This window comes from Acromyrmex echinatior, chromosome 15 (genome assembly GCF_024713525.1).
Source record: "Acromyrmex echinatior isolate Ae372 chromosome 15, ASM2471352v2, whole genome shotgun sequence".
NCBI classification, from domain to species: Eukaryota; Metazoa; Arthropoda; class Insecta; order Hymenoptera; family Formicidae; genus Acromyrmex; species Acromyrmex echinatior.
In genome coordinates this window covers 9,621,628-9,648,684 of record NC_141866.1, presented here as the reverse complement: position 1 = coordinate 9,648,684, position 27,057 = coordinate 9,621,628, and the positions used below count along the sequence as shown (strand labels likewise).

Below are 27,057 nucleotides of genomic sequence, written 5' to 3'. Positions count from 1 at the left end.
TTTCAAAAAGAAATGTGAAAAAGAGCAGCTGAAAATTTGCATAAAGAAACATACCTTTGTCATTTTATAAGATATTATAAGATAAATATTACACAAGACAAAATTCACTAAATTAATTGACTTATTTGAATTTTCAATTTCGTTTATTAAAATTCGACTATTTTTATTAACGTATATAGAAGATGCGAAATTAAAATTTATTCGTTCAAAGACACTTAAACTATCCTATAGATAATCAGCATGCTCTGTCCTGAGGATTTAGTACAGAAACGAACCACATCTACTTTCAACGATACGATTTAATCGATAGTGTTGGAAAGTGTATGTAGTCACGTAGTTCCCAAAATGAAAATGAGTGTAATGGCAGTAGTGTACGGATGATATCGACGGAGGTAAGAGGAAAAAGATCGACATGACCTCTCTCAGGTTTCTCTCTGGTCGTCGGTCGAAGCTTTGTGATTTAAAGATGGCTGCCAGTTGAGAAGTGCGCAGTGAATAATGGTGTGTGGATGTTTGCTTTGGTATTTGGATATCGCTCGTCTCGTCTCGCGGCAGTGAGTTCGCGTCGTCTCGTGTCCAAGGCGGTCAGCCCAACTCTTTTCGGAATCGCGACTGCATCAGATAGTGGAAAAACGATCGAACTCGAAGAAATGGGCCGGTCGCGTTCTCGATCGAAATCGCCGAGCAGACGGCGTCACAAGAGCAAGCATTCGCGTAAGCGGTCCAAATCGCGCGAGAAGCACTCCAACAACAAGTACTCGGACAAGCCGAAGGAGCGCAGCTCCAAGTCCAGGTACGTGTCATCCGTGACGAGTGGATCGCCGCATCCTAGTGCATCGTTTCCGCTCGTTGCGAAAGTCTCGATCTGCCATGTGTGCGGCCATCTTGTCGCATCCCGTGCGTTTACAACGTGTTCGCGGCAAGCGAAAAATAAATAAATGGAAACATAATTGTACGAATCTACCGATTGTCCGCGTATCTTAGGTCTTACACCCCAATTTTTATTTTCGTCAGAATGAACTTAACCTGATAATGTAAAAATTGTATTTCTCTACTTATGGCTAAACTGATCATTTTGTATGCTTTCCAGTACTTAAAGGACAGATGACACAGTGTAATACTGACTGATATCTGAAGAGATTGAATAACTTTGGATGTTTTTTAGCAAAAAAAAAATAATACTGACTGTTCTCTTTTTATCTTTGTTATTTGTTGAATACCAACAAGAATAGAATGACCTTTGTGTCGATGTCTCCTAAACGGAAAGCGTTCACTCTTATCTGTCTTTTACTGGAAAACACTCAAAGTTATTCAGTCTCCTAAAAAGATAGCAACCACAGTAAATCATTATATCCTTGTTGTTTGCTGATATTAAACAAAGATGCAGCAAGAAACAGTATATTACATTTTATCTATGTTAACATTGGCAAATAACAAGGATGTAATGATTCACTGTGTATTACATCAGTTTATTGATTAATCATAGCTAGAAAAATATCATTTTTATATTATCATCAAGTTAAGTGAGATTAAATATACACAAGTTAATGAGAAAATGAAAAATCAAGCCTTATTGTCGCCGTTATAAATTCTTGTTTTTTCATACATTTCTTGGCGACATTCAGTTCAATAAACAATTAATGTTACTTGTTTGGTCATTTGTTCAGAAAACGATCCCATTCCGCGTCGTCCAGCACTGGTACGGATGTATCAGATGATGTGCACATCGTCAGTCACAAGAAACGTTCGTACAGGGACAGGGATCGAAAGATGGACGAGGTGGAAAGGCTTGCGGAAATGGAGCGGCAAAGGTATATTCGTTGAATTATGTCGACAATGTTCCTCTTGATAATCGCGTTAAGATTGAAGAAAAGAACAAACTATTAATATATTAATGCATTTCTCCTTTTCTCTCTTTTCTTATATTGCTTTTCCTCTCTCTTGTGTATATCAAGTGGAACATGTATATTTATTTTGCTTAATTTAAATTTTTGTTATACGCTGTTTTTTTTATAATTGTGTTATCAGGAAAAAGAAAGAATTAATGAACAAAATCTTCACTACGAGCTCAGTTGGGTAAGAATGTGTAATTATTTCATGGTGGTGGTTTATCTATTTAAAGTTCATCAGTTTATTATAATATGTTTTAGTAAAAGAATATGCTTGATACATTTGCAAGTATCAAACTTTGTAACATCTTTTTTTACCGCTACTATTTTCAACAAAATGTTTGTTTAAATTATTATCAATTGATTCTGAGAGTTGTAACTTTTACAAGTCTAATTAAAATTTAGCATGCTATTAACTTTATTTTTATACAAGAAAATAATTTCAAAATAGTGTTCTGGAAGAAGATCGCTGCTTATCTGTCTGCAGACGTCAACGCGAGGTGGAACAAAAGATGGTGGAAGAAGAAGCAGCCAAACGTATAGAAGAGCTTGTACAAAAGAGGGTAGAAGAGGAGCTTGAGAAACGTAAGGAAGAAATTGATGCAGAGGTGCAAAGGCGGGTGGAAGAAGCCAAGAGGGCTATGGAGCGTCAAATGATGGAGGAAATGGAATGGAGACAAGCGAAACTACGAGAGGAGGAGAAACGAAGAGAGGTAAGATCTATCCATAGAAATATTGGTCAGTGATAGCCCAAGCGCTGTTATGATCAGCAGGAAATAAATTTTAGCATTCCTTTAGCGACTTTTCTGAAACTGAGAGATATGTAGAAATGTATTTTTGCAAAGTTTAAAATCTTAACTAATATTATTTATAATATAAATATTTCGAAGGAACTATATATTAAGGTTTACATGAAGACTGTCAAATCTGTAATAAATAAAGAAAACGTTCAGAAAATATTAGTGTTAATTGTAATTGTTAGGCCGGATCAAGTGCAATTTGCAAATCTTTTTATATATTTAAATTTTTATAGTTTAAAATTACAAGATTTGCAAATTGTACTGTCTTTAGGAAAATGTATGATTGAACTTGTGGAATCGACTCTCTCTCTCTCTCTCTCTCTCTCTCTCTCTCTCTCTCTCTCTTTCTTTCTCTCTATTAGTTTTAATTTATGATCACAGCGTTTGGGCTAGAAGCATTGTGGTTCGCAATTATATCATAAGAAATGAAGCGGAAAAACCACATTGCTTCAACTTCTCAGCATCCACTGAGGTCGCGTTGTTGAGAAGCTGTACTTTATATTATTATGAAAGAAATGCTGCTACATAGGCGCATGTATCGGTTATTTATGATCAAATTGTACCATGTATATATATATATATATTTATATATCTCTGTACAACATTATAACCTTTTTCATCACACGATATCTGAATTGACGTTCGTGTCAACAGTTCTAGAAGTTGTGCTTAAACTGCTCTGATTTCTTTAAATCGGCAGTGTCCACTCAGTTTCTAAAATTGTTGTGCATGTTGGCGAATCTACCTATATCAGGCTTCTTATATACTTACTCGAGCTAGCTTAAAAAAATGTTCGTGTGTGTGACTGTCCACATTATCACATCATACAGTCTTTAACAGAGCAGAAGAGAAAATATTATTGAAAAAGTAACAATCCCAAACTTTGTAATTTATCAAACAAGAGAAGTTTTTCTTGAGTATGAAATAAAGTTATTTTTATATGAAAGCATAGGAAGGTAATAATGTATATATCTTCCCTGAGCAGTTATTAATCGGTTAAATCATTGTAGTGATAATATTACGTTATTGATGTTGCATAAAACATATATGTCAAATAGTATAAATAAGAATAGTTTACAATCCATTATAAATTTAGACTTTCTTGATTTAATTATATAATATAATTAAAACTATGATGTATACATAGAAATGTAAAAGTATCATTTTTTATGATTATGATTCTTACATCATTATATCTTGCTTAAGAAAAAAATATTTTGAATATATTCTCTATGAATTGAATAAGTATTGTCTTCTGAATTCAATATTGACGCAATAATGCCTAATAATTTATTTCTGCAGTATTATTCCACTTTTTAAGTTTAACTTTTTATTTTATTTAATAGTTATTACTTAAAAGTATAACATTGAATTACAGTGAAGCATTCTGTTATGTAATTTACACATCAAAGAACTCTAATAGTTTTTTGTCACAAAATTTCTTTTTATTTTATTTCGTGATTAGGATTTTATTTGCTGCTACATTTTTGTGTTTATGCACAACATTTACTTTCAAAAGTCAACTCGTTGATTGGCAACAATCCTGATAACAAATTTGTTAGAGATTATACTCTCATTGCGCTTTGCACATTGGATTTGCATCGAATATGTATATCTCTACAAGTTTGGGAAAAAGTTTATTCGAATGGGAAAAATAGAGACTTTAAGGGGGCAGAATTAGAATCCCATAGCGACAAAGCACGACCTAGCGATATATAGGTCACCTTCCTTACTGACTACCAACAGAAGATGCCGGTTTTTTACTCACTGCTGAATGATTCTCGATGAAGAAGGCATCCCCTACGTGGTGGCGTGAGCTTCATTCAGGTATTATCCAATTTATATATTCATAATTCATTTTATACCGATCTTATTATCATCGTTCTTTGTTTCGACACTTTGTACCAGAGAGAGCCATATGTTAGGGTTCATTCTATAGATTCGCAAAACATTATTACCATGGGACACAACGAATTTCCATCGACAGGTCGGGCGGATGGCAACAACCATTCATATTAATGTACTGTAGGCTATTAGTTTCTGAATTATTATATACAGACCTCATTTAGAAATCTCGCCTATAGTTATAATGTTACAAATAATATTACACAGAAACACATACATATACACTTATCACATTGAGTTTTTATTATGCACTTGTCAGAACGGTATTATGAAAAAGAAAATTACATTTTTTTTCATGTATATTCTTGCATGCACACTAATTTGTATAAACTTATAAAAGATTAATCTTTTCTCATATTCAAGTAACATCCTAAATTATTGTATTTATCTTTGGACAGTCTGAGATAAACAGCGTTTGCTGGGTTCTCAAAAGAAGAATATGTTTGACACAAAAAAAAAAGAACATTGTTTAGACACACATCTTGTGTCACTCTCTGTGATTATTTCTCGTGCTAAACCATTCTTTTTTCGAACTCCGACTTAAATTTTATATATCCCAAACTTTCCTGCATAAAGGTTCTTAGGATGTGTAACACTAGGCTGTTGACATAGCAGCACTATGATTTCGAACGATGTAACAACAGATGGTGATCAACAACATCATTGCTTTGTGTAAACCTATTTTGTTGTCATTGTAGGAGGAAGAGCGGAAGAAGCGCGAGGAACTAGAGAGGATTATGGAGGAGAACAACAGAAAGATAGAGGAGGCTCAGAAGAAATTGGTAAGTTGTATCGATATTAATATAACTTACGAAATGTATGTGTGAGGTATTATTATGCAACAATTGCATTTATAATGTCAGGCTGAAGAAAGGTTGGCCATGGTTGAAGAACAACGATTAATGGAAGAAGAAAGGCAAAAAATGAGAAAGGAACATGAAAAGCGTGTTAAGGAGGAGCAAAAGAGGATCTTAGGCAAAAATAATTCAAGGCCTAAGTTATCTTTTACATTAAAATCGGTTACGTAAGTTTAGTATTTGTATTGTTTCATGCAGTTTTACATGTGATATATACACGAAATCTTGTCATCTTTCGTACTTGATTCGCGAGAATAGTTATTATAAATTGTGTCTATGTAGGTATATAAGTATACTTATATAGATACATAGATAAGTGCTGTAATATAAGATACGAAGCTCACCCTAATGTATTCAAATGTTTGTTGAAGTCATACAAGAAGGAATTTTATTTATGATTGATACTAGCATACATCAAAATTAAATAATCAATTCTCATCTTGTGAGATTTCAACACAGATACAGATGGGATTTCATGTTACATGAGATTATGCTAATATCAGTATGAACGAATAAGTTTGTAATGTAAAGTTATCACACTTTGTACATCATACTTTGTTTTGTGTGTAATTAATTCGTTTACTGATATAAGCATATTCTAGCTTGTTTAGATGTGTTCCATGATTTATACATATGCTATTTGTACATCATAGGTCCTCTATTCTATTATTTTATATATCATTTCGATATATAAAAATCGGTTTTATTTCAGTAAAATAAATCGTATATATCACATTAGATCATGTTGCAATAATAGTAAATTGATTGTTTATACAGTTAAATTGGCCGAATGGAATTTATTAATGGAAGATACGCTCACATTATTTCCCTTTTTTAAACAGTTGTTTTTTATGAACAACCTCCACGATAATAATGTTCGCAATGATTTTTATTGGAAACACTGTAAACACCGGACAACTATTTTACAATTATATTAAGATTATATATTATCTAAATAATGTACATTATTTCGATCTGACGCAGAATATATTCTGCAAAGCGGCAAAATGGAACGATATACGTTTTACGATTAAAAAATCAAATGAAGTAATATAACGATTTAAAAAGTTGCAAAAATGATTTTGTACGTGAGTAATGAATGATACGTGAAGCGTGACATAATCCTATCTACGTTAACCGTGTAATAACGTGTATACATTGTTCCGTAAAAAGAAAAACATTTTGTCTATACAGGATTGTATACCTATAGCATTGTTATTTGTAACATAAACACGTTTTTAATAAAATGTTGCTCTTTGATTATTCTTCCATTTACCATGTGTTAGACAGCATATAATATAAAAAAGGAAAATGTTTTTTTTATACATGTAGATGGTAATTTATGATATTTTGTTTATATGCTAATACAAAATTGCTTGCGTTATATCTAACCGATTATGATAGAGATTGAGACAGTTCTTTGCGATATAGACTTTCTGACAGATGAATTTTAGCAATGTTACTTTATACAGTTACTTATTATAGTTATATATTACGTTGATCATTTCGGCGTCACGAATAAACCCTTGCCACGAATGCCAAGACTCACGCCTTGTCCCAAAATATTCACGCCGCAAAATGGATTATGTTGCTTGTAAATACATTCGAATTTTCCTTGGAATGCTTTTTTGTTTTTACGCCGATCCAAGATTACTAAAGATTGTAACGTATATATAATAATGTAACTTTATATGTAAATATATTTTTATTTCTGCGTAATCAGCGTACTTTTCATTGCGTCTTCAATGACTTCCGGATAGAGTTTTGCGGTAACTTCGCTGCTTGGAGGATGCAATCGTGGATTTGTATTTATTTCTAACAGCCACACCGAAAAATCATCGGCCACGACGAAATCAGCGCCATACAATTGAAAACTCTTTTTACGATTTACCATATTATCCTGTGATGCCAGAAGCGCTCCTATCAGATTTTGTTTTATTCCCGGTCTAATAATTCTTTCCCAAGCCAATTTTTGACCGCGTGATCTAAATCGGTAATTAATTGATTAACTGAACAATTTTAAATTCTCATAAGAGATAATATAAAAAGTACTGGAGATAATTCTTGAAGTTTTGAAGATTCCAATGACGTTGCTTAGGTAAGTCAGAATTGCATCTCGGTAACTGTCGATACTTCAACTGTACTGTCGTGTTGCACAAGTGAATAGACTCGTGAAAATCACTGAGAGTGAAATCTTTTGAAGCGAATCGTATCAAGATATCCCTGATTAAATAACTTAAGTTTTATTAAGAATTCTCTGCAATAAAAATTCGAAATTAAGAAAAAAAATTATAAATGTACTTGAACATCCATACGACAAGAGGTTGTGTACTCGTTATTAGAAACCATTGTCTGATGTCTATTTTTGTTTTATGAACAAGCAATGGTCGCTCTACAAATTGTAATTGCAAATGTGATGAATAACATCGGTTAAAAACTTTATTTTACATAATATTTAACATTAAATGCAAATGATACGTGCCTATGTATTTCTGCACGACATACTCGATATTTTCTTTCGCTGCTTGGTTTACCTTGGCAATGATATCAACCAAAGAATTTTTTAGAACAATTCCGCGACCTAAACTGTCGTCACCTGGTTTTAAAATCCATATATTTCTTATACCGTCGATGGTACTTTGCGGTCGATATTTTATCATTGTTTTCACTATCTCATGCACAGATGCTACAAGCTCCTGTAAAATTCAAAATTCTTTAACAATATTTGTCCTTTTCTTTTAAATTGTTGCACATCAGTATTAAAAAAGAGAAATCGCACTATAATATTTATACATACATTTATGTCAACTTCGTCGGTTTCCTTCAATATACCGCGCTTGTATAATATATCATGATGCCAATCTAAAAATTGATCCCAAGCAGAAGGAGGCGTATACCTACAATCTCTATCTATGTCCTCGTGTATTTGAATGCTAAAAATATTTCGTATTTTTATAATACAATTTTATAAATCAGTAATATTGCTTACAACCTTATATATTCTTCACAGCGTTCTAAGGCGAACGAAATCGCATTTATAGGGATTGTTCCATTTGGAGACCAGGTATTCTTCGGTCCTACCAAGTTGGTGAGTAACATAAACCATTTTAAAATCCCGAAACATGCAGTGATATAATAATCTTGTACAAATTCCTCCATTTGCGCTGACTATTCAAATAACTCTCATAAATGTAAGGTAATGTAATGTATATATTAACATTTTAATGTCATAATTTACATACATATACACATAATAGAGAGTGGGTCAGGACGAACGATACAACTGGAAGTTATTCTATATGCAAGAATAATACAAGAAGTTATTTTACATTCAAAAATAAATAAAAAATATAGAATAAACTTTTCGTATTCGCATCATTATCAAAAATTGTTCTATATTTTGACTTATTTTTGCTTGTAGAATAACTGTTTGGTTGTACCACCTGTCCTGACTCGCTCTGTATTTACTTGATAGAAATTATAGCATCGAGGAAATTGTATATTAGATACACCAGTTTCGTAAAACCAATAGGCTTTTTCCAAGTTGTTACACATATCAATCTAAAAATATGTTGCTAATTAAAAATTGTTTGCTTTGCAATGCATGATGCATATGCATTTATGAATCGAATTACCTTGGATGTAAAATAGCTACCAGCAAATTTATTCACAATAGCCTTGTCGTCCGTTCTTATAGAAGGTCTCTTATTCGTATGCCATATAAAATCCGCAGGAATCCGGAGTAATTTTTCTAACTGCTGTAAACCATCTGAAGAAAAAAGACATCGATTTTTAAATTGATAATTGATAATGATCATAAATTAATATAAAAAATATAACCTTCATATGTATTAGGAGAGATTGATATCATTTTCCTGATGGCTTTTTTATCAATCCAACCTCTATCCGTCAAGGGTTTCTTTAGAACTGGAAACGTGCCGCAAATCACGTAGCATTTATGCTCGTCCACGGCTTTCATTAAAATTTTCAGTAGAAGATTTATTCTGGCTTCGTTGTTTGTTATCAATTTTAAATAATCCGTCAATATTATGTTTCCTTTTTCCTGATCGCTCTCTTGATCTCCTAACAATTCTTTGAGATCTTCACGATTGCAACAGATCTCGGCATCCGCGGTTTTGATTATCTGTGTTTGAATCTCTACCTCACGTTGTGAATTGATCTTCAATTTTGGAAAATCAGTTAAAATCAATTGCAAATTTTTTTCATCGGGGTTTACATCTTTTGGACATATCTACGGTTTTATGAAGCGACGTTGCTAATAGAGTAAAATAAATCACGGAAATTTATAGTGAATATATTTGTAATCCATTCTTTTAATACTTGTCTACCTGCCAACCTTCGAAATGTTTTTTGATCATGCAATTTTTCGAAGATAAAATTATTTGCCATTTAGATTGATTGTCAATACGAACTACCGAATTATCACCCTCACAATGCATTTTATGTTTAAATTTCAAAGTTGTAAAAATTACGTTTTCAATTTTTTTATTTCAATATTTCTTTTATATATATGCGAAATGTGATTTTTTGACTTGACAATTTACTACGAAAGCAACAATTTACTGTTTCTATTTTACTTTTTATCGATTATCGTGTAACTCGATGACCTACATTCATATTTCATGACGTGAATCTTCACTCACGACCAACAAACGTCATCACGATCGAAGATATAATATATATATATATATATATATATTTCATGTCTTCTCAATTTTCTTAACGTTTTATTCAATTAAATTTTTTCATTTGTCATCGTGATTCTTATATCTATTCAATGTTTTCTTCATTGACTCATTCAGGTATTTCTCTACTGCAGGATTTTGAAAGCCTGGCTTTTGAATCTCATTTATCTCGTACTTTTCGGGAACGTGGTAAATAATTTTCTTTCTTGTTGTTTGCATTCTCTAATTGAGAATGTTTAAAATCTAGGCATTCTAATTGACCTTTTGGAGGAAAAACCTTTTTATCATTTTTATTTTTATTGTGAGTAAATTTTTCAATATTTTTCTTCGCGTATTTATTTCTTACGTGTATTTTCGTCTCATCTCTTGTATTATTTCTTCTACAATCGAATGCGCTAACATTGACAAAATCTTTTTTTTGTGGAAACATTTTAATATTATCGGACTGGAAATTTTGCAAATAATGTAATTCAAATAATTGAAATCGGGATTGTAATGAATTTATCTCGATTGCTTGAAGATCTGTTTTTATTTCTTTTTTTTTAATAAAACTATATATCCTAAAAAAAATGTTTTTCATACAGATAGAAGTAAAACGATTGTTAGGGGTATAATTGTAACATTTATTAGTTGTATACATATATTACTTGTAGATAGAATTAGAGAATCGATCAACAGTAAAGAGAAAAATAACGAGCAACGAGTGACTGACAGGTTGTTTTCGATTATTTGGTTAGACTCAAACCGACAGCGTACATATCGGAGATGTCTGTTAAAATTTTATTTTTTTTATGCGTTTGTTTTTTAGGGAAGCTGCGACTCTTGCTTTTCGTCATCGACACGGATGTGACTTTCACAATTGGCGGTGTAAGTAGAGAAGGCAGTAGCGGTACTTCTGGCCGAATAGTCACGTTTCTTTTGTACTTTTTCATGGCATCTCGTATCGCGGTTTTGATGATCTAATAATAAAGAAATCAGGAGTGAAAATAAAATTCGTTAATTAATTTTCTAGTAATAATAAAAATTTAATAACAAAAAGTTTGTATATTAATATTAACATTATTAACCTTGTCCTCATTTTTTTTCAATGGTTTCTCGGATTTAGGCGGCTTGTTCATTGCCATGATTTTCGAGATCAACGTTTGTCTCGAGGATGTATCCAATTTGTTGCCTGCAGTGTTAGTGGACATGCGTAACTTTCGCGCCGGTTTATATGAAGATCTTTTTTCGTTATTCGAAGATTTAGTGTGGGTCTATAAAACATAAGATTAAATATTAATCAAGCAGAACAAAAAATCATGATGACGTCAAAGTGTCAGGTTTCAAAATGTCATTATTAAATGTCATTATTAAATGTAATTATTAAAAGTCATTCGATTAATCACGATTTACTTTAACATCATTCATTTTTTAAATTATCACAACCTGATGTTTTGCTTGGATAATAATTATAATAGCAAGTTGAATAATCATTAATTTTAGAGAATCAATTTCTCTAATATAATTATAAATAATAATTACCTGAGTGTTAGTTTTTTTGGACGGAGTAAGTGATTTTGTTTTGTTGATAGGTGTTGTTGATAGATCTGCTGAAGTACTTTTTGTCATAGTTTTCGTTTTCTCATCAGAAATCGCCTTTAAAGGCTTCGTCGGTGCAGTTGCTGGAAGTGCTGGTTTCGACTTCCTCGGCGAATTGGTGTTGCAAGAATACAATTTTTGATCGAGCTGAATCTCCAGTTCCTCGATGAGATCGACAATCACTGGCCCAATGTTGCTATGTACTATTGACTTCTTTTTCGTCTGTCGATGGATAAATCAAATTCGATCTCGATCTAGCAATGCTATATCATCTCTTATTTTTGCCTCACTCACCATCGGAGATCTTGCGACTAAGTTAGATTTAAAATCTTGATACAGACTCGATTTCTTCTCGCAGGTGATACGAGTACCGTGAAGCGACAGAGCTGCGCCCAAGTACGGTTGGCAAGTACTCGGCATTCTTTGCTTATATGCTAACTCAAAATCTCCAGTACTCGCATTTTTATCTTCTCGAAAATCTACCACGACTGTACCAGTAAAAGTACAATTTTTTATCATAACAGTGCAATAATGTAAAAGGAAGATAGTAATGTTTAGATTAGATTTTTAATTACCTTTAATGGTATCTTCCATCACTTGTCGACACAATCGCGTAGTAACACTGGTGGAGTAGCTCATGTCTGGATGACTGTTAATCTCGATCAGCCATACGGAAAAGTCCTCCATGACCATAAAATCAGCGCCGTACAATTCAAAACTGTTTTTTCGTCGATCCATGGCCTCTTGACTAGCCAATAACGAGCCCACCAAACCTTGCTTCATTCCTGGATAGATCTGTTCATCCCACGCATCAGCATGACCTTGAGATCTAAGAAAAAGAGAGAATTATTTTCATGAGAATTATTCTTGCATATTGCTTTATTAAAAAAAAAAACTATATGTGCATAAATAGTACTTATAGTTACATAACAGAAATTCTTAAGAAATGCTTAAGAAATGATTCTTTATGTGATGTAAATCATACTTGAGGAACTTTTTGAATGTTGTTGCGTCCCACATATTGTCCGCAGGTAGAGCAGAGTCCCTGTCGCCGCAGTTATTGTATTTGCATTGAATTGCGTGATTGCACAGATGAATCGACTCGTGAAAGTCATCCAGACTGAACTTTTGCGAGCAAAAACGAAGATAGCTTTCTCTGTAAACAAGCAATAAGCTCGACGAAACGTCTTTTTCCCTTGGCTGCTATTTTATTAGCGATAATTGCAGATAGCGCATTGTGTTGTGTATACCGTCTGGATATTTATATCCGCAAGTTTGACTATTGGAGAACAGAATTGCGCGTTTTAATGTCAACGAGGCATAAATTGATTATTACCCTACTTTTAAAGTTATCATTCCTTACGATTGAGTCGCTATTGTGCTTGTTAATTGTTCTAGCGTGAGCGTTACGATATGTCGTGACTTATTTAAACTCTTAATATATTTACGTACTTATACATCCAGAGAATTAAAGGTTGAGCGCACGTCACGATGAACCATTGCCTTATGTCGAATTTTGTGTGATGAATCAGTAACGGTCGTTCTAACAGAAATAATCAGATTATTTTTAACTGAACGAATGAAAAGCAAACACCTGCATTAATCAGCTAGCGTTCCATTGAAATTATTAATCCGAAAGTTTTATTACCGATATATTTCTGCACGACATATTGCGTGTCTGGTTTGCCTGTTGGATTTACTTTCGTTACTACGTCCTCCAGCTTGTTCATCAGAACAATACCGCGTCCCCGACTCTTGTTCCCAGGTTTTAGAATCCACATGTTCATTACGCCGTCCATGTCAATCTGTGGCCAGTACTTTCTCATCTTCTTTAATACGTGCTTCGAAGCCAGGATATATTTCTGACAAGTACGATATATATTTTCAAATAATAAAAAGGTATTATAAGAGAATAAATGCTTATAAGTAAATGAAGAGAAACAGATTATTTGCTAATAAATATCTCACGTTGAAGGGCACGTTGGTGCGAATGAAGAGAGCTTGACCGTGAACTATCTGATAATACCAACTGATAAATTGATCCCACTGATGAGGCCAAATCTTTTCACCTTCCTGATCAATGTCCTCATGTGATTGGGCGCTGATATAGTCACTACATCTTTTGATCGCGAAGTCAAGAGCTTTGAGAGGCACGGTGCCGGTTGGTGAACGCACAACGTCTTCGTCCTTAGCATTGACTTTGTCCACCAACCATTTTAAGAGACTCAGACAGCCTGTGAGTCTAATGAAGCATCTTTGATTAGTTTTTTTTATTATCAACAATTATGTATATTAAATATTTCCATAATTTGGATAATGTAGTGAAAAGTAGTCTTTCTTTTTTTAAATTATCGGCAAACTCACTGAAAGTCCTCGACGAAAGCGTGCATCTGGTCGCTTTGATATATGTTGTAGCAACGTGGAAACAAAGTGTTAGCCACTCCAGCTTCGTAATGCCAATGCATTTGCCTGACGCTTGAACACAAGCCCACCTGAATAATTGATTTTCAAAGAAGTACATGCAGCTTTATTCTTAACAATCGCCGTCACGCTCGCGAAAAGCGTGCATTCTCGCCAATCTTTGCAAACATCTCTATGCTTAAAAAAAAGCAATTTTACGAAAGGTCAAGTTCGTCTTTGCTTTTGAGAGAAATTATTCGCAAATAGTATTCTGCTAATATTAGAAAAATTATTGTTTTACATTATACGTGAACTGCGCTCAAAGAAAAATCAGAGGTTGAAACTATAAAGGTGACGACATACTTATCATTATTATTATTATTATAACTATAAAATAGTTTATTTAACTATACATTAATTCTATATATGAAACTTGTATAATTGTTACCTTTATAGTTACTGCTACTTTTTTCTAAGTGTAAAAATTAATGCTTCATCAAAGTTAAAAATAGTTGCATGGATGTGTATGTGATACCTTAGATGTGAAGCCAGCTCGACAATATCGATTGAACACAGTATTTTTATTATCTTGGGTAGGCCATCCGGGCCAGTCGGACCCAGTATTCCACAGAAAGTCAATGGTGTGATTGGCGAGCATCCTCGACATCAATAAACGTTCATTTTGATGATTCTTTAGATCACCGATACCAGCCAGTAGAAGCACTGGATTAGAATTGAGGTTGAAATTTTGATCACCTGAAATCATTGTTATCAATTCAAAGATATATTAGGTATATTAGAAATAATTAGTCAAATCATTTCTGATTAGTTGAAGTGAGTGACTGTGCTCAAGCTGCAACGTAGAAGAATGCTGCACTTTGCTGCACTTGAAAAAAAAAAACTAAAATCGTCCATTAGAGTAATTATAAAGTTGTACGTGATTTATTACCGCCGCTGTTCTTGCGATAAAATTTCTCACACCATCCTCGCTTCAACATGCAATCGCGAATGACCCGTGACTTGCCGTAAATCATAAAAGTACGATGGGCAGCTATAGCGTCCTTCACAGTTTGCTTAATACGCAAAAATCGCTCGCGAAGGGTTGGTTCTAAAGGCAGTTCTAAAGACGACTCACATTTGTTTTCCAGGCAGTCTGGTTCCTCTTTAACGAAAATTGTAAACGATATATGATTATAATATATTATTTATATACTTATTCTTGATTATTTATATATTTATTCTTGATTATATAAATATTTCAAACCTTTGAGGGATTTGATATTATAATCTATCGCAACCGTCTTTGTCACCACTTCCTCTCCGGGATTTTCATCTTCATTCTCGATGTTTTCTTTTTTGTCTTTCTTTTCTTCGCTTGAACTTTCCAGATTTGAAGAGGACCCATCCTTGGCATTCATGTAGTGGACCTACCGCACAGCTTCCCGCGCAAATGCGTTAATTTTCATGTGTTCTTCATCTTCGATTGATTTCAGCAAAAGATGTACTCAAAGGAAGCGCCGTTGTTTTAATCTGAAATTGCTTTTGCAAATATATTTACATTTACAATTTATTAGATCAGATCTGAAGATATGTATTATTTCTAATAAAATTAATCTGAACTCTTCGTTCATACTAATTTAATAATATAATTTTCTAGTCCCATATTGCAGGTTCATGTTAATTGTCATTATTTTTTTTAAATTATTAAGTGATTTTTACATCTTTAGTGCAGTTGTACTTTGACATCTTTAAAAAGTATTTGTAAGTATTAATTTAAAAAATTGTATATGAATGCTATAACTAATTATTTAATACTCCTATTAGTATTATTTCAAAGAAAAAAAAATGTGCACAATGATTCAATTATATGTGAGGATTATCTAATGTTCAATGTAGAAAAATTCCAGATTATACTTAATTTCCACCTAAATACACCACTCACATATTATTTTAACTCTGTTATTTGTATATTGCTCCGCAGGTATTATATTCTTATTTAACGTTTAATAAATTCCCTTAGAAGGGAGGGGATCTGAACGCGCCTCCAAAAATATAATTTAATGCGAGGAATGAAGCGAGAATGAAGAGCATGTGCTTAATTTTTAAAACTTAGTAGCTCGTAAAAAAGCTCACTGCGCCACTTTTGATACCTGTTGAATCCTCGTTGTTGTCCCAATAAATACATCCTTTGCAGATATCAAAGAGTAAATGTATTTGCAAAACCAATTAATGATCGAGGTCGTTTCGAGGATCAAGTGAAGAATTAGTAGTCGCGAGATAGATCGGTAGACTATTCGGAGATTGAAGATGAAAAACACTCCCGGATGGAAGTGGAGGCAAGACTGAACGACGACGATGTGGATACACGCGAGTGAGGTGGTAGAATCTGATATTTCGCAGGCGCGCGCCTCAGGGGTGTTTTAAGGCGCTCCTTATCGAAATAGTAAGATCGCACTGATACCTCGCCGCGTTATCAAGGAAATCGTTTAATAAAATCTCCCTCGCTTCTTCCCCGAACCATTAAAAGGAACCAATCAGCTCAGACTAACTGGAGAAAAAGTTCGATTTATAGGAAACTCTTTGCTGTACTGCCTTAATTATATTGTAACAGAATCTTTATAAGATTGCTTTGTCCATTTTTTTCCTTGTAAAACAATAATTCTAATGTACCCAAAAATAAGTCTTATTTGAAGTAAGATATTGGTTTTTTCAGTAATTTTTATCTCTGACAAAGCATCCAAATACTATTAAACTATAAAGTTATGATTAAAAAATTGTTATATAAATGAAATTAATACATTTATTTTTATAGAGAAATTTAATATTGAAATTATCAACTTGTTATTTGGAAGTATTAAATTGTTATTGATTAATAATAATTAATTACAATTATTTTAAATACTAAGAGCACTGTTGTTCACTATTTTTAAGATTCGAAATAGGTAATTAAACATTATCTTCCAGTAGGTATTAAGTCGGATTTCTGTAAGGATATCCGATATGTGATAAGACATGCTCTCGAGTACTTTCTAATTGTTACTTGGGGGATGCGTACATGTACAATGAAGAAGATAAACGATTGCGTTAACCTGGGCAATAATAGCAAACGAAACGTTCCTGGACACGTGAGCCTCACGGGTAGTAGTTGCAGAGCGCAACGAGGAGCGTACCAGGCACCTCCGCACACCCCCGCAGCACACCCCCGTGCGACCTCCGGCTCCGTTAGAATATAGGCGAGGAAGTCAAAGCGATCACGTGGTTAATCGGACCACACTTCGTTCCTCGACTTTGCATGCACTCTGACCTACTTACACGGCTGCATCTCCGTGACCGCGTGGAGAAGTCGCGGCAGGTGGTAGCCTGATGAATCGTTCGCTCGACCTGGTATCGCTAATTATGAGAGGGCAAGAGGGGATAAATCTCGATCTCCGTTTGATAACTGGTCTATTTTCGGCAACTGGCCAAATTCCGTCTCTGACACTAAATTTAGCGTTGATCGCGTGTGAGATAAGGCGCGCGCGAGCGCAGCGTTGATCTCCCACGATACTTAGAAATTTTTAGGAATTTGTTTAACGAAACATTAATGGAATGGAGAAACACAAAAAATCCATGTGGTTGACATATTACTGTTGCTGACGGGCAGCATCGGCGAGTAAAAGATGAAGTTGCCGATTACGTATCATCGCGTGTATATGTGAAAATAATTCGTATAGATATATGTAGGTACATACATATTTATACAAATATATACATACATGAACAAATTTCCATGAAATAATTACCGTAAAATAATAAAATGACATATAAAAAAGTAAAGTAAGTTTACTTTTTCTTTTAAAAGTTACTGTTTGAAATTTTCACATACATGTATATTGTATCGTTACATGGATCTTTGTTTAATTTCTTTTAATTATCTTCTTCTTTTCGCCCTATCTTCCCCTTTTCCTCTCAAAGCTGCTTGATATATCTGCTTCTCACAGCTTAATGCCTTTGTCTCCAATTTTAATATCCTTCCTTCCTGTCCGGTTTTCGTCGATCTCACAGCACGACGACGGAATTACTTCACATCTCTGACGTCATGCTTCGTAATTTCGACAATTATCGCCTTACTTCCATCGTTTACTTCCATGTTTGACTTCACAAAGTCTTTCGTCAATCATCATCTACTTTTAGCTAAACTGAAGTTACGGTCTTTCCCACCCTGCTCTCTCGCTAATCTGCTCGTTTCTTACAAATCATACGCAGCAAGTCCTCGTATATAATCCTTTTCCTCTTTTTTCATCTACTCGTGTCGTTCTCTCGGATGTTCCCCAAGGTTCCATTCTCGCATCTTTACTTTTTAATATCTCTGATTTGTTTAATGTTTCTCTGTCCTCCGAGCTCTTCATGTATGACGTATTCTTCTCAAATCCTTTCATTCATTTGATAGCAACTTGTTCTGCTTTGAATGCAGACTTAAAATCTATCGCCGAATGGTCCACTAATAATGTCCTGCATCTAAATCCTTCTAAATCATCCTTGCTAATTGTCGGTTCCTTATTATCTCTTATTCAGTCACCATTTCTCTTAATTCTATTCCAATTCCTCGCGCCTCTTCTATTAAGATTCTTGATGTGATGTTGACTCTTCATGGTCATTCTAGTCACACGTGGCCGTCAAGTGTCGGACTGCTTATACTCATTTACATTTTCTTTATTCCCTTCGTCGTAAAATTCTTGTCTTCGCTTCTCCTATTATATTCGTAAATACGACCACGTATTTCCGTATTATCAGAGATCTGGCTGGCAATGTTTTATTCTTCACCTGTACTGTATTTTCTCTCCTTCGCTCTAATATTCCTCTATATCTGCGATGTCTCCTTCAGTTGAGTTCATTCCTTTTTTAACTCTCTTGTCACCAGATACCAAGATTTATCCTTTCCCATATATCGGTCCATTAAGTTCCGTGCTGCTGTCTCCTATATCTTTGTCAAACATTTTTAATCCCTTCCTGATTCAATAAAAACCTCTCCTTCTCTATCATCCTTTCGTTCCGCTACCTCGCGTTTCATTGCGTCACTCACAGTATTCAAACTGATGTAACTGGTATGTTGCGAGTGTATGCGCGTGTGTGTATGTGTGTGAGTGTATGTGTGTGTGTGTGTGTGTGTGTGTGTGTGTGTTTTCAACTATTAGTTTTACCTCTTATTGTTTTATTCTAGTTTTGTTACTGGTAGGCTTTGTAACAGCAATTTTACTGACGCCTAACCATTTGCTAGTTATTATTATCTATTGTATTTATGTTTATGTGAACTGTAGTCTACTGTATCATACTTTATGTCTATTAGTCTGTTAACATATCTTTTCTACAGCTTTGCAATAAACTAAATTAAATTAAATTAAATTAAATTAAATTATCTAAACTTATTTTTCAATGTGATAAATTTCTTCCATGACATATCTTATACCATTGAGATATTATCTACTTCTTATTTAACTTATAAGTGTATATTATTATTTATACCGAGAGTGAATGTCAAGGTTGCGCGACCTTTGGCGCATAGTAATCAAAATGTTCTTTAACACAATGACGACGCAGTTCTCCAAAAATTTTAACTTCTTTGAACTTTCCACTATAAAAATTAAATTGTGATAAAATTTCGTAATATTTATTTTTATTATATTTTTTATTAATTATTATATAATTGTTATTTTTATAAATATAACTGCCAATGAACGGTTAAAATTCGATATTTCGAATAATATATTCCTTGTTAAATTTAAGATATGATTGCGCGCTGAAAAATTCCTGTATTATGGATATTCCTGTATATGGATATTAAATTCTCTCAGTATCAATTTATCTCAGATATGACTGTGCGAAATCTTCGGACTTTTAACATAATCAATCTGAGATGCTAATAATCCTCCATAAATTAAATTAGAAAAACTGTAAAGAACTTATTGCGAAAAATATTACCTTAGCCAAGGTTCGAACCTGAGACTTCTTGACTTTCCGGGGCTGGTTTTTTTTATATTAATTATATATTTTTATATTAATTCTATCATATTTTATATTTTCATTAAGAAATACAAATGTATTAGAAGAGACATCATATATTTGATCGCTTGCTTTTCTGACTTTGATATTTTTTTAATTTTTATCAAAATAACTCGACTAACACTGATTAATATATTTAAATGTTAATTAAATTTATTAGATACTATATAATCTATATGATAGTATAATTTATTATTATGTTTAAATAATAAATTAATTTTATCTTGTCTGCCTTTTAGATAAATAATTAATTAATTTTATCTTATCTGCCTTTCAGATATTTGCTTTTCATGAAATAACCCAGTTAATGTTAAATATTCATAGAAAATTCGATTTGTATTTTCCAATATATCGAATATTTCACGACACAATGAAAGAAATGTTACAAAATATTCAAATGTTGATGAAATGTTCAGAATATTATATAAATATTCCACGTATATATCACAAAAATTGCGAAAGTGAAAGAACACGCCGTGAAAGAACAGATAAAGCCGTGATGGAGAGCTCGTTAACAAGAATCATCTGGGAGAGATAATATAAGGAGCGCAGCATTTCGCTTGTAAAGTAATCTACACGGCTCCATTATAGGCTGCTGCATCTCGTACTCATTTGGATCGTCTTCAGTGCAGAACAATTGTCTACGCATCATGCCAATCTTCGGTATACATTAATTACTCTATCGAGTATAAAACCTATTGATTCTGTTATTGCTCGAATGATTTCTCGCTCGTATAACGCTCACCATCAAAATCTACTTTTCCGATAAGTCGGAAATTATAATTTGAAACAGTGTTGAGATTTACTTGCACATTGCGGCCGAATTTTAGCTTGCCTCTTTACCAATCCGCGCGTAGCTTAAATGCCGATCGGTGAAGTAAAAGGGACAGAAATACAAGGGACCGAAAATATTTTAAATTATAATTCTCTCTTAACTTATCGGAAAAGTAGATTTTTTGATAAGATTTTCCAATACTGATCTAGAAAATCGCACCTTTATTTTTTTATCTTTCCTGATTTGGTATAATGCCTTGCTATTACTGAGAGTAATATTTAAATGTAATATTCTCGTCAATTGAACAATATAAGGGCCTGCGCATAATAGAAAAATATTAAGAACAGGAATAAATATTAAGATTTCAATCTAACAGATATCAGTTACACTGGAATACACGGTTTCTGATAGTTGAAATCTTAATATTTATTCCTATTCCTAATATTTCCTCCATTGGATGCAGGATCTAATTGTAGCAAAAATAAAGACTAAGAGGCTCGCGCAATAAAAGGAACACAAAACAGAGAATAAGAATTTTAATCTATCAGAATTGTGTCTATCATGTATTGTGTATACACAGTCTGAGGTACGTTGAAATTTTTATTCTTTGTTCTCGATTTCTTGTTCTTTTTATTGTGCGGAGCCCTTTATAACATAGATGTCGCTATATTGAAAGTTAGATACTAGCACCTCTGAACTTAACCAGCAAAACTATTTATACAATGTGAATTACTGGTAAATTATCGTCTATTTGTATCATAAAATTAAATTAATATTTTCAATAATTTCTATATTTTAAATTATCTATCTGCTATATTTTTTTTACAAATGATCAAGGTGATTTCATTATTTTTATAATTAATATCTATGAACAAAATAATCAATAAAAATTTATAATAAATCAGTGTAATAAAATAGTTTAATAAATAAGATTTTGACTTAATTTCCATTTCAAAGTAAAAAAACCCGATTTTTTTTTTCGTGCTTTGTTCTGGGCTGTATTCCAAATTTGCTGTCAGCACTGAAAATGCTATAGTTCACGTTACGTGCACTATAGATTTTCAGTGTTGGCAATAAATTTTGGAACACAGCCTTATTATCATTCGAGATCACTCAAAAAGTTGTTTTATGTAACTGATAAATCTTACTACTGGTGCCGTGAGCACGCCAATAATGTGAGTTGGCACTGTTGGCTTGCTTTTAGAATAGTTTTTTGTCCCTTTTTACTGGTTAATTAAGATAACGCAAGAGATCTCACGGACATCTGGTCTGAGCCTCTTATTTTACATCGCAAAATAGTACATTGCAGTCGATGAAGACGGAACAAATTGTGGCAATATGGCACAATATATCAAAAAAGTGACGTTACTTTTGTTTACTCAAGAATGCATAAAAGAGTACTTTGACAAGTTCAACTTTTTCCACGGTATGTTCGCCCCGAATAATATTACATTTTATTTTTATCGCAAGCTTTTTTACGATTTTTCATTTCATTACGACATTTTATTTCTGACATGATAGCAGTAATATTTTCGACATTTAAAATTTAAAATTATACTCGAGTTTAAGTGACTAATTAATTTTATTAAAAATCGAACACTATTTGTCTTATACATAATTTTAGATATTGTTGCGCGATGTTTGACTGTTTTGTATATGTGGCATTCAAATTTGTTGGTAACTTATTGTGAAATCGTTGAGATTAAAAATGAATTTTTTTAATAAACACATATAATCACACATACAAGAACGTAAAGTATGATTCTTTTGAAAATGTTTCAGTTGGATGTTTCAAGATAACATTGAGCAAAACTCTAGGATTGGGTATCATTGGAGGTTCCTTTCTTGGTTAGTATGTTATGTTAGATTTTAGATATAAAGATACTTACTTCATGTTGTTTCAAAAATATATAAACTCAAGTATTTTATTTAACAACTACAATCTTAAAAAATAAGTGTAATTATCATAAGAAATAATATAGTTTTTTACGTATTATTAATGTAAATCCTGGGAAAAAATGTTACATAAATGAACATATTTTGCATATAATTATATATAATTGTATGTCAGTTTTTTATACAATTATACAGGGTCCGGCAAAATGATCTCCCACATTTTAATCAGTGGCGGTGCAAAATGTGGGAGATCATTTTGCCGGACCCTGTACATATTTATGTATGAAACATTTTTTCTCAGGAATATTATTTATCCTGATAGCAAAGCCTGCGGAAACAGATGTTGAACATGGCCAGCTATTAATTTTTGATTGCAGAAAGATAACAAATTGAACCCAGTTTGTATTATCTGACATTGTTAGCAAATTATTGTCAGAAATATGACAAAGCTTGCTAGATATGCTTTGCCAGCAGATTAGCAGCAGAAACCGAACAAAGTCCTGTATAACTTGACAGCAGAAGAACAGATTGAGCAGAACCTAATTCGAGCAAACTCTGCTCGATTTCTGCCACTAATTTGCTGGCATAGTCTGTCAGCAGGCTTTATCGACAAATCCATAATTAAATGCAGACACAGATAGCTATGTAATCAAAATTTGATCAAGTTTGTTGCCAATTTGGCCCAAAATTGCTAACATTTTGCTATCAGGGTAGTTATGTATGTACTTGTAACTATTTTGTGTATAGCATTTTATTTTATTTAAATATACTCTTACCTCATGCTTTGTCTAGATATGTCTTTATTTTATATTTCCTAAAAATGTTCTTATCTTAGGCCTAACTATACCGTTTTTTCTTTTTAGTGAAAGTACCTCAAATTATAAAAATTCTAAAAAATAAAAGTGGCGAAGGAATCAACATCTTCAGTGTATTATTGGATTTATTTGCTATCACCGCGATGTCTTCCTATAGTTTCTGCAGTAGATTTCCATTTAGGTGAATAATTTTTAAATACAAAAGTTGTACGTATGTGTGAACATACAAGATTTTCTATTTTTACATAAATTTATTTTTATTTATGTTGATATTAATTTCAGTGCCTGGGGAGATGGAGTATTTTTAGGGCTTCAAACTTTGATCATTGCAATCCTAGTAATGCATTATAATGGAGACACAGCGAAAGCAATCGCATTCCTTTCTGCTTATATAGCAGTAATTTCTACAGCTAATAGTGGATTAACGCCCATCAGTGTTCTTTGGGCATGTCAAGCCATGAATATACCCATTGTTCTTATGAGTAAGGTAAGAAATTAAATTATCAGAACTATAACTACTTTTGAGAATTGGTTATTCTTATATCACATATATTGCAAATATATTAATCTATGATTTTATATGGGATTACAGTTTATACAAGCTTATACAAATTATGTCAATGGAAGTACCGGTCAGTTATCGGCAGCAACATGTTTTTTGCTGTTCTTCGGTTCTCTTGCCAGAATTTTTACCTCTATTCAAGAAACTGGTGATACCACTATGATATTAATGTATGTGTGTTCCTCTTTAGCAAACGCTGTAATAGTGACACAGCTTCTTTATTACTGGAATGTGGATGTAAAGAACAAAGAAAAGATTAAGAAGAAAAGTTAATGAAAGAAATAAGAATGTTTATATACATCTCTCTTGTGTGATTGATGATTTACGTAGGTCAATAAATAATGTATAGTTGCGATAAAATTTCGCACGAATATTTCATGAATTAATGATGAAAGACGAATGCCTGAAAATCACTTTCCATAAGGAATAAATTTTTTAGAATGTCTGCAAGAATAATATATTATACATAGACAATTTAAAATTATATAATTAATTATAATAACATCATTTTACAGTCGACAGTAGGAATATTTGAAAACTTATTTTTATTAAAAAATATGAGAAATGACAATATATTGTAAAATGTCACTTATTAAGTATACACAATTAGATAAGACTGAATTATTATTGAATAATTTTAACGTTGTTCAGCTAGCTTGTTAAATTTTTCCAATATAAAACGGGACAATGTTTATTGTACTTATTTTACAAGCTGCAAAATAAGAAATATTTTGTACCTTTGCTGTGTTATAATTTATTACTGCAAATTCTCGATTGTTATGAAACGTATCATTTATATATTAAATTATATTATTAAAACGTGGCTTATTCCATTCTAACTGAATTTTTTCTTGAGTTGCGCAGTTTACAACAAAAATCATATATATTATTTCAAGATCATCTTAATGTAATTTGGGCTACTTTTTTTTTTAGGAGAAAAGTATTGTTCTTTTTTTTTATTCATTTCAAAATGGATGGCAATCGCTAACGCATATGATGACTTTATATAAAAGGGATTTTATCGCACATATTTATTGCTCATGTTAATAATAATATTTTTATTTATCTTTTAAATAAGTTATTTTTTAAACATCTTTAGGGAGCAATTTTTAGAGAAATTTTCGTGTGGCGAAAATTTGAAACCATTCGTTGGATGATGTTTATTTCTCGATGCTGTTAAAATCTTTCAGTACATACAGAGCCATTTTCGTATCAGGATACTGATTTATAACATTTTCTTTAGGACAAAACGTGAAAAGTGAAAAACTTAAATCAACTTAATAATAAAAATTTTTACTTTTTGCATTTCCGCTCTAGAAAAAAGTTACAATCAGAGAAATATTTTTGTTTCAGGGAATTGTAACTTTTTTCTAGAGCTACTGTATATTTATACAGTACACGTTTCGGAAGAAATCTAATAAAAGCGAGACTATGCAATTCGTGTTACAGAAATAGAGAATTGATTTTTAAAATTTAATTTGGGTTGCCTTCTGTGAATGCATCTTTGTGCACAACTTGTACATCTGTTTAGCAGTCCTGTCAAAGAAGATAAAACGACGTTTGTATCTGTAGTTATGATTCTAATTGGCTGCGTTCAGCAGAGAAACTAATCAGTTAGCGCTTAGTGATTCTTTAATATGATTGGTTCTTGCCTTCAGTTCTTCACTGGATATAAGTATAGGAACCAATTATATTGAAGAATTATTAAGCGCTAACAGATTAGTTTTTCTGCTAAACACAGCCATTGGTTTATGATAGCTTAAGGCTCAGTTTCACAACTCACGATTAACGCTTAAGGGACTCCGCACAATAAAAGGAACAGAGAACAGAGAATAAGAATTTCAACTTATCAGAAATCATGTATTGTGGAATATTTCTGATAGATTGAAATTCTTATTCTCTGTTCTCAGTTCCCTGTTCCTTTTATTGAGCAGAGCCTTTAATCGAGATTCAACTTTCTTATCTCTCCTCCTATCTTTCTTATTTCTCATCTCTTTCCAAAATTAGGGCTAATGTTCCAAAACTTTCTCTCCGAGGAAGATTTTACTCTATATGCTATAATATACGTTACGTGTACTAGATATTTCGAGTAAAATTTTCCTCGGAGAGGAAGTTTTGGAACGTAGCCTAGAAAAAGAAGAAGAAGAAGAAGAATAATAAATTAAGCGTTAATGAGTTCTGAAATGGACTAAAGGGTACCTTCCAAGAGACACATATAACACGGTGCATCATTACATCCTTGTTGTTCGCCAATGATAAACAAGGATGAGATGATCACTATGTTGTACTGCAGAGTCGCTTATCGGAAAACACCTTAATGCCCGTATTCATAGTCAGACCTTGTACTTAAGGCTTCCTTAAATTTATCTTTAGATACGCAGCAGCCAATGAAGATAAATTTAAAGAAGCCTTAAATATTAGGCTTAATTATGAATACGAATATGATGCCCGTATTCATAGTCAGATCTTGTACTTAAGGCTTCCTTAAATTTATCTTTAGATGCTCAGCAGCCAATGAAATAATTCGTAGAATATCTAAAGATAAATTTAAGGAAGCCTTAAATATAAGGCTTGATTATGAATACGAGTATAAAATTGTATTTATAATATTTATAATCTTAAATATGTATAAGAACCGATTATGAATACCAGTCTGTGTCGCTAGATTAACATTACAAAAGATCGTTTGGCAAGAATTATTTCGTCATGTGGGGCGCGGCACACCACGGTACACTTATATGTGTGTGTGGGCGGCTGGCTTAGCTGGCTGCTGGCATTCGACCACATTCTACGTTGTTCGACGTTCGATAAAGGTAGTTTCGCATTGCGCATGCG

The 27,057-nt window shown here is 32.8% G+C and overlaps 5 protein-coding genes and 1 long non-coding RNA gene across 14 annotated transcripts; 2 read left to right on the top strand and 4 right to left on the bottom strand.

Moving 5' to 3' along the window:
- Window positions 1-434: 434 nt before the first annotated feature.
- Window positions 435-6,698, top strand: Arglu1 (Arginine and glutamate rich 1). Of its 5 annotated transcripts, XM_087413811.1 has the most exons (7): window positions 435-793; window positions 1,668-1,811; window positions 2,029-2,076; window positions 2,341-2,602; window positions 5,293-5,376; window positions 5,458-5,618; window positions 6,229-6,698. In XM_087413811.1, the coding sequence occupies exons 1-7, from the start codon at window positions 510-512 to the stop codon at window positions 6,230-6,232; spliced, it is 987 nt and encodes a 328-aa protein (XP_087269937.1). In that variant the 5' UTR covers window positions 435-509; the 3' UTR covers window positions 6,233-6,698. The 5 variants fall into 5 exon arrangements, with proteins under 5 accessions (XP_087269937.1, XP_087269936.1, XP_087269939.1 ...); XM_087413810.1 differs by having other exon boundaries at window positions 436-793; window positions 5,458-6,698; XM_087413812.1 differs by having other exon boundaries at window positions 437-793; window positions 2,377-2,602; window positions 5,458-6,698.
- Window positions 6,699-6,952: 254 nt separating this feature from the next.
- LOC105145630 (tubulin monoglycylase TTLL3-like) lies at window positions 6,953-7,760 on the bottom strand. The gene is made up of 4 exons (XM_011055315.2): window positions 7,753-7,760; window positions 7,504-7,674; window positions 7,180-7,436; window positions 6,953-7,104 (listed from the first exon to the last, which is right to left on the bottom strand). Exons 1-4 carry the CDS (start codon window positions 7,758-7,760, stop codon window positions 6,953-6,955), a joined length of 588 nt encoding a protein of 195 aa, XP_011053617.2.
- LOC105145693 (tubulin glycylase 3A) lies at window positions 7,020-9,911 on the bottom strand. Its single transcript, XM_087414103.1, has 7 exons — window positions 9,801-9,911; window positions 9,292-9,703; window positions 9,087-9,220; window positions 8,920-9,012; window positions 8,444-8,619; window positions 8,249-8,384; window positions 7,020-8,147 (listed from the first exon to the last, which is right to left on the bottom strand). The coding sequence occupies exons 1-7, from the start codon at window positions 9,909-9,911 to the stop codon at window positions 7,896-7,898; spliced, it is 1,314 nt and encodes a 437-aa protein (XP_087270229.1). The 3' UTR covers window positions 7,020-7,895.
- An 845-nt stretch (window positions 9,912-10,756) lies between these two features.
- Window positions 10,757-16,513, bottom strand: LOC105145632 (tubulin glycylase 3A-like). 4 transcript variants are annotated; one of them, XM_087413760.1, is made up of 14 exons: window positions 16,286-16,513; window positions 15,400-15,674; window positions 15,085-15,297; window positions 14,671-14,891; window positions 14,100-14,227; window positions 13,704-13,977; window positions 13,384-13,597; window positions 13,188-13,278; window positions 12,721-12,891; window positions 12,311-12,564; window positions 12,030-12,223; window positions 11,679-11,957; window positions 11,225-11,410; window positions 10,757-11,116 (listed from the first exon to the last, which is right to left on the bottom strand). In XM_087413760.1, exons 2-14 carry the CDS (start codon window positions 15,551-15,553, stop codon window positions 10,883-10,885), a joined length of 2,613 nt encoding a protein of 870 aa, XP_087269886.1. In that variant the 5' UTR covers window positions 15,554-15,674; window positions 16,286-16,513; the 3' UTR covers window positions 10,757-10,882. The 4 variants fall into 4 exon arrangements, with proteins under 4 accessions (XP_087269886.1, XP_087269887.1, XP_087269888.1 ...); XM_087413761.1 differs by having other exon boundaries at window positions 15,400-15,665; XM_087413762.1 differs by having other exon boundaries at window positions 15,160-15,297; window positions 16,286-16,512.
- A 4,221-nt stretch (window positions 16,514-20,734) lies between these two features.
- LOC105145634 (mannose-P-dolichol utilization defect 1 protein homolog) lies at window positions 20,735-24,963 on the top strand. Of its 2 annotated transcripts, none has more exons than XM_087413764.1 (5): window positions 20,735-20,837; window positions 22,732-22,797; window positions 23,709-23,841; window positions 23,943-24,147; window positions 24,253-24,963. In XM_087413764.1, exons 1-5 carry the CDS (start codon window positions 20,825-20,827, stop codon window positions 24,493-24,495), a joined length of 660 nt encoding a protein of 219 aa, XP_087269890.1. In that variant the 5' UTR covers window positions 20,735-20,824; the 3' UTR covers window positions 24,496-24,963. The 2 variants fall into 2 exon arrangements, with proteins under 2 accessions (XP_087269890.1, XP_011053625.1); XM_011055323.2 differs by lacking the exon at window positions 20,735-20,837 and adding an exon at window positions 22,031-22,375.
- A 202-nt stretch (window positions 24,964-25,165) lies between these two features.
- LOC147907270 (uncharacterized) lies at window positions 25,166-27,009 on the bottom strand. The gene is made up of 2 exons (XR_015547539.1): window positions 26,872-27,009; window positions 25,166-25,758 (listed from the first exon to the last, which is right to left on the bottom strand). It is a non-coding gene; the product is annotated as an uncharacterized LOC147907270 (long non-coding RNA).
- Window positions 27,010-27,057: the final 48 nt, after the last annotated feature.

Excerpts from the sequence above, each read along its gene's own strand:
- LOC105145693 (XM_087414103.1), bottom strand. The coding sequence starts at position 9,911 with ATGCATTGTGAGGGTGATAATTCGGTAGTTCGTATTGACAATCAATCT. Across the intron at positions 9,704-9,800 it reads AACATTTCGAAGGTTGGCAG|ATATGTCCAAAAGATGTAAA; the intron begins GTAGACAAGTAT and ends ATAAAACCGTAG. Across the intron at positions 8,148-8,248 it reads CCGACGAAGTTGACATAAAT|GAGCTTGTAGCATCTGTGCA; the intron begins GTATGTATAAAT and ends TGAATTTTACAG.
- LOC105145630 (XM_011055315.2), bottom strand. Across the intron at positions 7,437-7,503 it reads AACTTCAAGAATTATCTCCA|ATCACGCGGTCAAAAATTGG; the intron begins GTACTTTTTATA and ends TTACCGATTTAG. Across the intron at positions 7,105-7,179 it reads CATTGAAGACGCAATGAAAA|TAATCTTGGATCGGCGTAAA; the intron begins GTACGCTGATTA and ends TACAATCTTTAG.
- Arglu1 (XM_087413811.1), top strand. The coding sequence starts at position 510 with ATGTTTGCTTTGGTATTTGGATATCGCTCGTCTCGTCTCGCGGCAGTG. Across the intron at positions 794-1,667 it reads GAGCGCAGCTCCAAGTCCAG|AAAACGATCCCATTCCGCGT; the intron begins GTACGTGTCATC and ends TCATTTGTTCAG. Across the intron at positions 5,377-5,457 it reads AGGAGGCTCAGAAGAAATTG|GCTGAAGAAAGGTTGGCCAT; the intron begins GTAAGTTGTATC and ends TTATAATGTCAG.
- LOC105145634 (XM_011055323.2), top strand. The coding sequence starts at position 22,288 with ATGGCACAATATATCAAAAAAGTGACGTTACTTTTGTTTACTCAAGAA. Across the intron at positions 22,376-22,731 it reads CAAGTTCAACTTTTTCCACG|TTGGATGTTTCAAGATAACA; the intron begins GTATGTTCGCCC and ends AAAATGTTTCAG. Across the intron at positions 24,148-24,252 it reads CCATTGTTCTTATGAGTAAG|TTTATACAAGCTTATACAAA; the intron begins GTAAGAAATTAA and ends ATGGGATTACAG.
- LOC105145632 (XM_087413760.1), bottom strand. The coding sequence starts at position 15,553 with ATGAATGCCAAGGATGGGTCCTCTTCAAATCTGGAAAGTTCAAGCGAA. Across the intron at positions 14,228-14,670 it reads GAGCTGGCTTCACATCTAAG|GTGGGCTTGTGTTCAAGCGT; the intron begins GTATCACATACA and ends TCAATTATTCAG. Across the intron at positions 12,565-12,720 it reads ACATTCAAAAAGTTCCTCAA|ATCTCAAGGTCATGCTGATG; the intron begins GTATGATTTACA and ends TCTTTTTCTTAG.